The sequence below is a fragment of the Podarcis liolepis genome, assembly GCF_965112155.1.
Source record: "Podarcis liolepis genome assembly, chromosome: 4".
Classification (NCBI taxonomy): Eukaryota; Metazoa; Chordata; class Lepidosauria; order Squamata; family Lacertidae; genus Podarcis; species Podarcis liolepis.
The window spans coordinates 53574250-53587065 of record NC_139558.1 but is presented as its reverse complement, the minus strand read 5'-3'; the positions used below and the strand labels follow the sequence as shown (position 1 = coordinate 53587065).

At 41.7% G+C, this 12816-nt stretch overlaps 1 protein-coding gene across 1 annotated transcript; it reads right to left on the bottom strand.

The window, feature by feature from the left end:
• Positions 1–8924: 8924 nt before the first annotated feature.
• Positions 8925–11598, bottom strand: CLDN14 (claudin 14). The gene is made up of 2 exons (XM_083498819.1): positions 10854–11598; positions 8925–8998 (listed from the first exon to the last, which is right to left on the bottom strand). The coding sequence occupies exons 1-2, from the start codon at positions 11555–11557 to the stop codon at positions 8974–8976; spliced, it is 729 nt and encodes a 242-aa protein (XP_083354945.1). The 5' UTR covers positions 11558–11598; the 3' UTR covers positions 8925–8973.
• Positions 11599–12816: the final 1218 nt, after the last annotated feature.

Genomic DNA, 12816 nt, shown 5'->3' with positions numbered 1-12816 from the left:
TCCCTCTCCTTTTTGCTTAAATATACTGACCATAGCTGTCCAACAGATAATACCTAGGGAGTTTGAAAATTACTAATGGGGCAGTATTCAGTGTCCTGTCTATCGATTATATTACACAGGGAGTGCCCTAATTGTCCCATATGACTAAAGGACATGGTTGGCATGTGAGTGGGATACAATAGTACAAAATGGGAAGGTGAATAAGATCTTAAATATATGGTCCTGTGGTGATTAAGATATTTTTTTTAAAAAAAAAAATCTTTATCTAACTTAGGGTGATCCTGTTGCTACCTGAAGAGTCCTAGGATGTGGCATGCAAGCCACTTGTGGGGAGGGGGCGGATGGGGAAGTAGGTCTCCCTGCTACACCTGTGCACCATTCCTGTTCTGCCACTGGGGTTTCACCAATGATACAGGTGAAACCTGTTCAGGATATGCATGGATCTATCAGATCCAAGGGATGCGGGTGGCGCTGTGGGTTAAACCACAGAGCCTAGGACTTGCCAATCAGAAGGTCGGCGGTTCAAATCCTTGCGATGGGGTGAGCTCCCATTGCTCGGTCCCTGCTGCTGCCAACCTAGCAGTTCCAAAGCACGTCAAAGTGCAAGTAGATAAATAGGTACCGCTCTGGCAGGAAGGCAAATGGTGTTTCCGTGCACTGCTCTGGTTCGCCAGAAGTGGCTTAGTCATGCTGGCCACATGACCCGGAAGCTGTACGCCAGCTCCTGTGGCCAATAAAGCGAGATGAGCGCCGTAAACCCAGAGTCGGGCACAACTGAACCTAATGGTCAGGGATCCCTTTACCTTTTATCAGATCCAAAGCTCCTTCATTCAGTTCCCTGCAAAGACCAGCACTGGCCCTGGTGCAGTTTGTTCTTCCCACCCGTTGTACCATATTGGTTTCCTACTATTACTATGTCTTACTGTAGTTTCATTTGTATATTCATTTTACGTAAACTGCCCTGAGACTTTTGGGTGACTGTGGGTAATATATCTCAATAATAAATAAACTGGAATCAAATTGGGGGGGGGGGGGAGTTGCCCTTTCTGGAAGACGCCCAGAGTGGCTGGGGGAACCCAGTCAGATGGGTGGCATATAAATAATAAACTATTATGTTAATATGTTCTCACCCCAATTGCAATGAACAGGCAGGGCAATTAATGTGGCAGCTGCTCTACTGATGGGTTACTGCACCCACATGTAAAAGGTACTGTAAAGTTGAATGGTTAGTTCTCAAACGATCTTATAGTAAGCATTAAACAAAACACGAAGCTTACAATTAAAAACCCAATGTTGTATAGAAACAGAATTAATTTATTTATTAATTTACCATTCTCAAGAGAACATTGTGCCTTGCTGATTTCTTTATCTTGACATCATTTATTTCCTTTAGTTCCAGGCTTGCACATTCCTGTCCTAAAGCATGCAAGCGGCTAGAATATGGAGTACTTAATAGATCAGTATAACATTGCAAAAAGTAACATCAGTCCCCCTCAAGTCAGGGCTGGTTCAGCTGCAGGCGAATCTGCCAGTGCTCTCTCTTCCTCTTCCTTTGACTTTACTGAACCACAACAAATGGACAAAGCTGCTGTTATGAATTTTTTCCCATTATGGCATTAGCTATTTCAGTTTGTCCATGTATAATAAAATGTACAAGCAGGTCTCTTTGTACAATGTGCATTTAAAAAATACCATGGCATTCCTTAATCAAAAACAGACAACATGTTTGCAGAATGCAGAGAAAAGTGGGTGTGTAAATAGCATCTGGCCACTGGGTGTCACTGTTTAACAGGAATACGGCTTTAGGGGGTTTGTATGGGAGCTGAATGTTGCCACCAACTACTGTAGTTCAAAGTTGCATCCTAGGTGTACCAAACTAGAAAGCTTATCTAATGCAAGACTATGACTACATGCTACTTTGGGGGTGACTTTATATATATATATATATATATTGTAGCCAACATGTCTGCAATTTCAAGTGGGCCAGCAAAATGGACATTTTATTTTTTTATCTTTGCACTGTTTTACTTCTTAAAAGAAGCCTTAAAGTAAGAAATGTCCAATTCACAGTTGTTCAAACATTTCACAATTGCTTTGTTCCACTGTGCTTAAAAATGTTTTTAATACACAATTGCTCTGTAGTTAGATTTATAGTGTTTGTTTCCTCAGTAACTGAAAGGCTGGGCTTTTTCTTCAGGGTTGTGCCCCACAAGGTTGCTGGCAAACCAAATGCATGTTGGAAACTTTCAGAAAACAATGAAGCCATGGTTTATTTTATGTAGGCATGGCCAGGGAAATCTGGGAATACATGTGACTTGAGCCAGTTCATGTTATACTCAAAGGCATTTTCCCCTTTGATGGATTTCACATATGTCAGTGTAATATGTGTACAGTGGTATTTCGGGTTACATACGCTTCAGGTTACACACTCCACTAACCCAGAAATAGTGCTTCAGGTTAAGAACAGAAATCAGGCTCCGGCGGCGCAGCAGCAGCAGGAGGCCCCATTAGCTAAAGTGGTGCTTCAGGTTAAGAATAGTTTCAGGTTAAGAACGGACCTCCGGAACGAATTAAGTACTTAACCCGAGGTACCACTGTATTGCCAATTCACATGATATATTTTTCCTCAGATGTCTACATTTGCAAAACATCTCTAAGAACCAACTATCTTCTGCAGTCACTCTTTGCCTTTAGCGTGTGAACAGATCTGCTATACTTAAGCCTAGAGAAGGAGGTGGTGATGGTGATCAATCCATGATCCACATTTTGGTAATGCTATATTATATTATTTATATTATTATTAGTAGTAGTAGTATTAAATTTGTATACCTTTGTCCACAGATCTCTTCACAACATAAAAATACATGATAAAAACACAAAGTACATAATAAGAACAAAACAAACAAATCAATAAACCCCACTCTCCTCCCCCATCCCTTCCCAATTTCTGAAGTGTTTTGGAAAGAACATCCCTTAGGAGGTTGTAGACTCTCCTTCCTTGGAGGTTTTTAAGCAGAGGCTGGATGGCCCTCTGTCTTGGATGCTTTAGCTGAATTTCCTACATTACAGGGAGTTGGACCGGATGACCCTGAGAGTTTCAATTCTATGATTCTATGAACATATCTGGAAGTCCCTAGGTCTAAAAAAAACACAACTGTGAAATAAAAATAGAAATCAAACCTGATCTTTCAGGCCTTCTACAATGGCAGGCACAGAGGAGTGGAACCATTATTCCTTTGTAGACTGAAGTAGGCCCTGTGCAAAGGGGGCCCCTTGAGGGAACCAGATAATTTGCCAGGCAGTTGAACCATAAATATTAAAAATAGGAACCAGCAACGTTTATGCATCACAGTCCATTTCAAGCAAGGCCTCTCCATTAAACTCTGGTAAATGGAGTCCATTTTTGATGAAGGCCAGGCAAGGTGGCCTTCTCTTTTTTTGCCAAAGTAATTATCATCTTGACAAACTCTGCAGGATTATTTTCTCAATGAGCACATTTAATATGAAACATGCAGGTTTGCTCCAATAAGAGCACATTCATATTTTTAACACCCTAGGCTTGTCCAAAATGTACTTGGCTCGGCTCCTGGGCAAGGAACACTTTTAAGGAGGAAATGTTGGGCTGCAATTATAGTTGGCTAAAGCACATCAGGCAATATGAACAGCTGTGGGATGCCTGTTCCTCTGCAATAAGGAAGGCTGTTAAAATTTTGAAGTTACTTTGATACTTTTAATTTTCTTTCTACAGCAAGCCCAAATATTCTGTTAATGACTTTTTCATAGGGTTATTTATTTTAAGAAAAAGAGGCCAGCCAAGCACAGCAGGTAGTTAATACTCCATTCAGATTGTCTGCCTGCTGTGCTGAAATAGGGCAGGAGCCATCAGCTGCACTTCTGTGAGATTCTGCAATTAACCTACTGGTTAATCGGTGATTAACCTACTGTTAATGTTCACAGCTACTTGGAATAAATTGATTTGATTAGAAACAAAACCCAGATAATTTAGCTCACCTTCTGGAGAAATAACCTTTCTGGTACAGAAAGGCAACACTCCTTAAATAAATCAATGTATATTTACAGTCATACATTACGTGGTGAATATTACCTTTTGCGTACCAAATGCAATGATCCTAATAATAAATATTTACAGTCATTGATTACCAGAGCCCCATGCAGCTGTTAGCAATAGGGAAATGTAAACACAGGGAGTAAGGAATGAGTGCAATAGCTCCATCCCATCATCACTTTCCAACACATAGTAGGCGGCTATCTGAAGAGGAAGCCTTCTGTATCCATGGAGGCTCCCAACACATTTTAGAACTGTGGTTCTACAACACACAGGGAGCTCTGACTATACAAAAGGCTCCCTGCTTCAGGTAGTTGCCTTCAGATAGGGCGAAGGCAAGGGGCACAGAGCGATCTCATCTCTGCTTGCTCCCCTTTCTGTTTCCCATGACTGTATAGAACTAAACACGTAGATGAATCAAAATACAGTGGTACCTCGGGTTACATATGCTTCAGGTTACATATGCTTCATGCTACAGACTCCGCTAACCCAGAAATAGTGCTTCAGGTTAAGAACTTTGCTTCAGGATGAGAACAGAAATCGCGCAGCAGCAGCAGGAGGCCCCATTAGCTAAAGTGGTGCTTCAGGTTAAGAACAGTTTCAGGTTAAGAACGGACCTTCAGAACGAATTAAGTTCTTAACCTGAGATACCACTGTACCCTGAATGTCCTAGGGCTTTTTTTTTTTAAGGTTTGGGGTAGTAGTTAATCTATATCTAATTTAACCTCAAAACAGTCCATTGAGCAGATTTATTTGACTGGACTTAACCGTCCAGCGGTCCTCTACCTACCTTTTACGTTTATTATCATTACCAAAGTACTTAATTATAGATTGCAACCCTACATATATTCACCTAGGAGGAAGCTCCATGGAAGACAATTGAGATTACTTTTGATTACCCATGCATAGGATTGCACCACAATGTGTGTGCGTGTTTCGAATCAGCAAACAAAAAAGTGGCAGGAGGGAGATACGCAGAGGTTTCCAATGGTGCATTGTCTGGTATTTCAGAATGCTTTCCAGCAGAGAGCCTTTGACATCATAAAATATCAAATACCATCTGCCTCCAGGCATTGCTTAACTTCTGTAGGGGGAATTTTCCACATTCAGTTTTTTCAATATCTGATGAGTGACAAGCAAGCTCACTAAGAAACAAAACTTCTATTAACCCAGAGGCATTTGAAATATCTGTTCCTTTCATCATGGCTTATTTTACGTCTACTGTATTTTCTTACTATCAAGTTTTATTAGAAATTTGCCAGCATAACTTGGGAATAGTTTCACCTTGTTATGCAGCCCAAACTAGCAAATCCAGGAATGAGAGAGAGAGAGAGAGAGAGAGAGAGAGAGAGAGAGAGAGAGAGAGATATTTTATATTTTATATACAGGCACTTCCACCTTCTTGTCATCTTGAAATGTTACTGCATGTGCTCTGTTGTGAGATTTAACGTCTCAGGACTGCTGGGCAGCAGGCTGCCTCTGAGCTCTTAAAGTGGCCAGTAGGATCCCCATGTTTGGACTTGGCAAACCCATTGTTAGACGGTGGCAATCCCTGACTGTTTTAATAGGTGAGATAAATGGCAGGAAATGACATGCCTCCTTTCACTCCGTAATGTAAATAAGTGCAACCGTCAAGCCAAATAAGTAGAAGCATGTTATCCTAACCAACGTGCATTACATAAGGAACCTGTGACCCTCCAGATGTTGTTAAATTCCATCTCCCGAACATTGACCATTCTGTGTGGGGCTGATGGAAATTGGAATCCAAAAACATCTGGAGGGACACAGGTTCCTCACCACTGCATTACATAATGCTCACTCACTGTCCATTACCTTACTCAGCTTTACAATTTCCCGTATGTAACACTAAACTCCAGCCTTTCCTTTGCATTCCTTTATCAGTGCTAGCAGGTCCATGCAGCAGCCTCATCGCCATATCCACTGCTTGCTTCTCCAAGCAAGTTAGCAAGCGTTGCAAACAGCTTTTTTTGTGGAGAATGTGCCACTGTCATGCACAACAAATGCTTTTGCAAGCATTACTAGGACTTTCCAAATATATTTTTCCAGATGGATTGTTAATGATGTATTAGATTTCAGTCACACAGTAGGACTTCATTACAAGTAGACATGAATAGGAGAGTGCTGAACTTCAACCGAGGCATACCTAGAGCTCTTGGCAGGGAGATGTGTCGGCACCCACAACCTGCCCCTTCAGTCCCTTGCGCCGCTGGCAAGGAGATGCACTGGCACCTCTGAAGCCAGGAAAGACCATGGACCAGAAACTGAAAAAGTTTGCTTTGTGTCACCTTTTATGCCCCGCCACCAGGGACTTCCTCTGCAGCCACCAGGATCGGGTCTGCTCTGCTCCTCCTTCTCCTCCATTGGTCTGTCTGACCACACAGATGGGCAGGCTCCTAGCTACTCCAAGCCAGAGTGCCGAGGCATGATTTTTGCACCCCCCTGGGACTGTGCCCTTCAGGGGAGGGGGCAACTGACCAATGCCTAGGTATGCCCCTGCACTTCTATAGAAAGGGGGAGGGGAGAAATTCAGAGTCTACCAGATGTTTACTTCCTGAAAAAAATATACAGACTGAAATGCAGATATCCTTTTCCAAGTTTTGCAATGCAGTTTTTTTAAAAAAGGTGTTACAAAAATGCATTACATTTAGAGAAAGTGTGCATAAAAGTGGATATACATATCGGTGTAAATAACTTACTAAAAATGCAGTGAACTCCCATAGTGGGACTTACCATAACCCCTGGTAAGTAATTATAGATTTTTAGCCTCAGCAATGGGTGGGAGTATCTGTAACTCCAAATTCAGCACTTGCTACATAACTAAACCAAAATTCTGAGAGAGGGCCATCATCACTCCATGAAACATGAGGTCTGTTAGGGGCTGGCCCATCCCAACCCTACAGAAATGGTGCACCATGAATTGTATATATGACACCAGGTCTTGAGCCACTGTTGTTGCCCTTGGGGATGCAGAAAGCAAAGGAACTGGCCTGCAAGACTTTCTCTCTGATGCATGATGCACAAGATCTTGTTACTCTGTGGAGAGCATCTGCACTCTGTATGTGTTTAGGGGAACTAGCACTAGTTCCTATCACAGCTATATTTTCATCTGTTTCAGTGCATATGCTAAGGAGCAGATGAATCTGCTTCAGTTAAACATTGACCTGTTGTAAATTATTAGTACAATTAAGCCCAACAGTATAATAATAATAATAATAATAATAATAATAATAATAATAATAACAACAACACCTGAAGTGCAAATCTTCTCATTGGGATTTCGTCACCTGGATCCTGTGTAGTCTCACTACAAAAAAGTATCTTTCCCACTTCATTGATCTGGGCTGCCTCACAGTTAATTTCATGTCAAATTTTTTGGTTCACCTTTAGTGGATTACCTGATACTTTTCCTCACTGCTCAATACTGACACTCACTGTGTGAGCGAATGTTTTTACAAGTGGGCCACATTTACAAAAGCATTCTTCCACCCCTAGGATTTCATCAGCTACGTCCATGTGTGTATTTATTATGCTAATAATCCGTTACAGCTACATTTGAAATATATAGTATTAGTTATAGTGTTTCCAGCATATGGCCCATTGGTACTGGCAATCATGTTCCTTAAATTATGAATTTTCTTTTCACTTAAAAAACACAGAGAAAAATAGCTGGGCAATGTAACTTTTAAACCTGCAATCTACCAAAAGCAGCTGAAGTTAACTCTGTGTGTCAAAACTGGAAACTTCCCATTACACCTTAATGGTGAAGTAAAGCTCTCCCACACTTTCTCAGAGTGCCTCTTTTCACCCTAGAGAGAAGAACCACTTCCTGTCTCTAAAGGAGAGCTGAGGAGAACTCTTGAGTTTCTATATTACATGGTTTTCCTGAATAAAATCCACTTTGTAGAAAAAAAATGGGACAGATGTTGCAGTTTAACTCTCATCAACCCCAGATAGAATGGTCTGTAGTCCAGGATGATGCCAGTGGTAGCCCTCTAGATATTGTTGGGCTCTAGGTTAATCACTCCTATGTACAGAAAGCATGAAAAGGTAGTATAAATGGAACATCCTCCTGAGTGATGGAAGTCTTTAACGTTGTTTCCCTTTGACCACATGACCACAAAATGTATCGTCTTTCCAACAGCAGTGGTAATGGACTCTACTTTCAATGTTTGTAAACTCACATGGTACATTGAGACAAAATGAAGTGCTTCCTGTGGCAATATTCAGCTGATAAAAGGAACTGTAAAGTTATGGAGTGTGTAAACTGCAGAGTTATTCTTGCAGACTTGCCTTTTCCGGAACTAAATAAAAGTCTGGGAGATAATGAATGAAATTGACAGGAACTGCCAAACCAGTTTAACTGAGCTTTAATGCACTATTGATCAATTAGATGATAAAAAAAAATTGAAGAAAGAAAAAGGCACACAATATGAATACAGGATTCACAATAAACTTGATGAGAGATATTGTGACTTTTCACCAGTTCAGAATTAAACTTTATACGTTCAGCCACAGTGCCTTATATCTTTGGAAAGGTAAGTGAAGAAAGGTAAACTAAGTTAGATATGATGTTTCTAATAACATACAGCCGTGCCTTGAATCTCATATTCTCTTCAAATATGAGTATCCATATTGCCTTAATAGTCACCAGTTATTGTGGAAATGTAGCGAACCAAACTGAAGACTCGACATATTAGAAAGCAAGAGAAACCGAAACTGATAGATCACGTGTTAGCAATTCTTTGTCCTGCCTGGAAGGAAGTTCCCTGTCTGGGTCTCACCACCAACCATCACCTGTGCTTTCATACTAACATCAAGCAGCCTTATGCCCAGTAGTGTGGCAGCATCTATGGAATCAAATCACAGGACAATATTGCAGTAAATGATCAGGCACCAATTTTTCCAATGGCTCTGCAAAAGAAAAAAAGCACCCCATTAAATGTATGAGTAAATGAATCTTCTGGTGGTCACATTAGCTCATTAAATAGGGCTGACAGAAGAGAGAGAAAGAAGGAACTCATTTACACATAGAGACACCATCAGGGCAGGACTCTGGGGCTGATGTCCAGGGGGCCCCACTCAGTAGAATGAGCAGGAAGGCTTCCAAATGCAGTAGGACGGACGTGACACATGTTTAAGTCAGCTAAACAATATTGCCATCTAAAGAAACCCACTGGAAGACTGTCCAGAGTCTAGAATTCTCTAACTTGAGCCCCATTTATCAGATTTATTTTTAACCATTTGGAACAGGACTGGCGAGCCTTTTAAGCCAGAGGACCACATTCTCCTCTGAGCAACCTTCTATTTAAGTGGACAGATTCAATAAACCAGAATTTTACCATTGTTCAGTAGGCTAGTTTCTCCACACACATCCCCTTCTATCCTCGATTCAGGCAATGAAGATGCTTATCATCAGAGTTCAAGGGCAGATTCCTGCCAACAGAAAGGGCTCACTAGGCAGGGCAGAGCAGCTACCCTAGCTTCCCGGCAGCTGGGTCCCTGTTGCTTACCAGGAGGGGTGAGGTTGATGGGGAGGTCAGCACAACTACTGGGAAACTAGCAAGATGCCTCTACCAGCCAGCCTAAAACATACTAAGTAAAAGAACATAAGCTTTACTACCCCACCCCCTCTCTCCCATCCCCCTCTCTTTTCTTCCCAACCCTATACTGCATATAGCACCAATGTCTCACAACAAATGTAACTGATCCGTAGAAAACACATCCTGAAGAAAGAGACAATGCATGTGCTTTTGTAAACAAAGAAAATCTTTAATAAAGTTATTTTTAAAAAAGTGGGATTAGTGAGGGATGTAGCTTGGGAAAGTTGTGGCCTGGGGAGAATCCTGAGGGCCATATTTGGCTTCTTTGGCTCACATGCCTCAAATTCTCCTCAATAATAATAATTTTATTATTTATATGCCACCCATCTGACTGGGTTGTCCCAGCCATTCTGGGCGGCTTCCAGCAACACCATAAAACATTAAACATTAAAAACTTCCCTATACAGGGCTGCCTTCAGATGTCTTCTAAATAGATGTTTATCTGTTTTCCTTCTGATAGGAGGGTGTTTTACAAGTTGGGTGCCACTACGAAGAAGGCCCTCTGCCTGGTGCCCTGTAACCTCACTTCTCATAGTGAGGGAACCACCAGAAGCCCCTCGGAGCTAGACTGTTTTAGAATTTGTACAAATTTGTGAGATTTGTACTAATTTGTGAGATTTGTACAAAAAGTAACTAGTAAACTATTATAATACTAATTATTATTATGGGATATGCTATATTCAGACTGTGTATTATTTCTTCTTATTTGTATGTAAATGTGTTTGGGGATTTTTCTTTTGAAGCAGGTAAAGGAAACAGAGGGACGCGGGTGGCACTGTGGGTTAAACCACAGAGCCTAGGACTTGCTGATCAGAAGGCCGACGGTTCAAATCCCCGCAACGGGGTGAGCTCCCATTGCTTGGTCCTGCCAACCTAGCAGTTCGAAAGCACGTCAATGGAACCTTAATGGAAACAGAGCTCTATACAGCAGAAGTTCATATACTGACCATGATTCCACTGATAAAGAAAGTTACATGCTCTAGAATATAAATGTCCGTAATTTTTAATTGGAAGTTTCAAAGCATTTAAAAAAAAAATTACACATATTCTTTACATGAACAGCAAACCAGAGGTAAACATTGTATGAAAATGACTGTACATTAATAACACCACCTTGAAAACACTCCACATACTGAGATTATAAAAGTAGATCCCAGAGAACTTACACATAGTCATTTAACCTGTAACCACTGTGAGAAGCAGAAGTTAGTGATGAGGTGTGGTTTGCCTTGTAGGCCACTGGGGGTCTGTAGGCTGGAGCTGCCCTTGTACTCCTCGGCTGCGAGTGGTAGGTCAAATCGTTCCCAGTACGTTGACATGAAACGCAGAGGATGGTTCCACCAATGATACTCAATGAAGCACAAACAAAGCCAAGGTAAAGGGCTTGCCCGATCTCATACTTCATCCCATGGGGCAGCATTGGGTTGTAGAAATCAGTTACCACATCATTGGTTGACCAAGAAACAGGGACGAGGCACACGAGCCCCGCCAGTATGAAAAGGACTCCGCCCAAGACAGCAAACACGTTTTTGGCAGAGGACCCTTTGACGCACCGGGTGCACTCCATGCCAAAAACAGCAACCACGCAGGCCAAGGTGGAAAGAACACAGGAAATCACCATCATGGCACGGGCTGCTTGGAGGTCACGAGGCAAAGCCAGCGGAGAGTGGTGAAGCTGGCACTGATAGATGCCAGTGCTGTGCCAAACGCATTCCATCCAGAGACCCTTCATGTATGCTACAGCCGTGATGATGTTGGTTCCCACGTGGGCTGTTCTCCACCAGTGAGGCAGGATGGTCGCAGTTATTGTCCCAGCAAGACCGAGAAGACTCAGGAAGAAGCCCAGTAACTGAATAGCCATGCTGGCCATGTTAATGTTTGTCCGGGTTATACCGCTCGGTGCAGTATCTTGGTTGGGGCTCCTTCTGAAAGCACAGCCTCTCCCGGGAGATATATGGCAGGTTTGCTTTGACACCTTCTGGATGCCTAATAAAGAAGTAATTGCGGAACAAGAAGTTAAACATTATACGAGTGCATTACTCCAGTGACCAGTAAGGTGCATTCCAGAGGCAGTTAGTGTGATTATTAGCATATTTAACCCACTTTAATGCGCTCTGTGAAAACGGTGGGAAAGTAATTGCTTCTTGTTATTTACACCTGCCCTGTCTGCTCCATGAGGAATAACACTGTGTGTGTGTGTGTGTGTGTGTGTGTGTGTGTGTGTACACCCATATAAGATATAACACTGAAAAATACTTTAAAAGAAACATTTTGTCTTCTTAACAGGCTTTCTAAAATACCTATTTCCTTTAAACAACAACAACAGCAAGATTAGAACGCTCTCAAATTCCTATGGAACAGAGGGAGAAAAGATTTATGAAGCAGGAGCCTAAAAGCTACTTTGCAGGATAAAAACATTTCCAAAAGGTCATAGCAGGATTACAAAAACAATGATGCTGTGTTTGCTCAAACTGAAAAGCAACTAAAGTGAATTTTTTAAAAAAGGCTTCTAGAAGAGGGTAAAGCACAGTGGATTACAGTTCCCTTTCCCACTATTTCTTGAGATGGTGTTGTTTTAATAAAGGAACCTGAAGGGGAATAATTTTCATTAGCCCCCATGGAGACTCCGGTTATGGCTTTAATCTAGATGACAGCATGTGAAACCAGATGTGTATCATGCAGCTTCTGAGAGGTGGTACCTTCACAGTTATAGAAAACATCCTATAATAAATTCAAGCTGAAACACCATGAAAGAAATAGAGGCCCTTCCACCTGTGTAAATCTTAGTTTCAGTGATCTCTGCTAATGCTTCATTTGCAAGCTGCCTGCAAAAGCTGTGTGAGAGAAAGAGAGTGTGATCAAAAACTCTGAAAGTTAAAACATGAAGTAACTGTTGAGTCAAAATCCAAATAGGATCCAAGGGGGAAAGAAGCAAAATAATAGATCTGTGCACCAACCAGATGATTCAGTTCAGACCCCGATTCAACACTTCAGAAAACAGCTGTCTGAGCTGGACTGGGGTCTGAGGCCAAGTCCACAAGAAAAAAAGACAATGTTCCCTGCCCCATTTACTATTGACATTTTTTTAGAAATATCAATGTTCCCCCCTATTTACAGGAGTAGATGAAA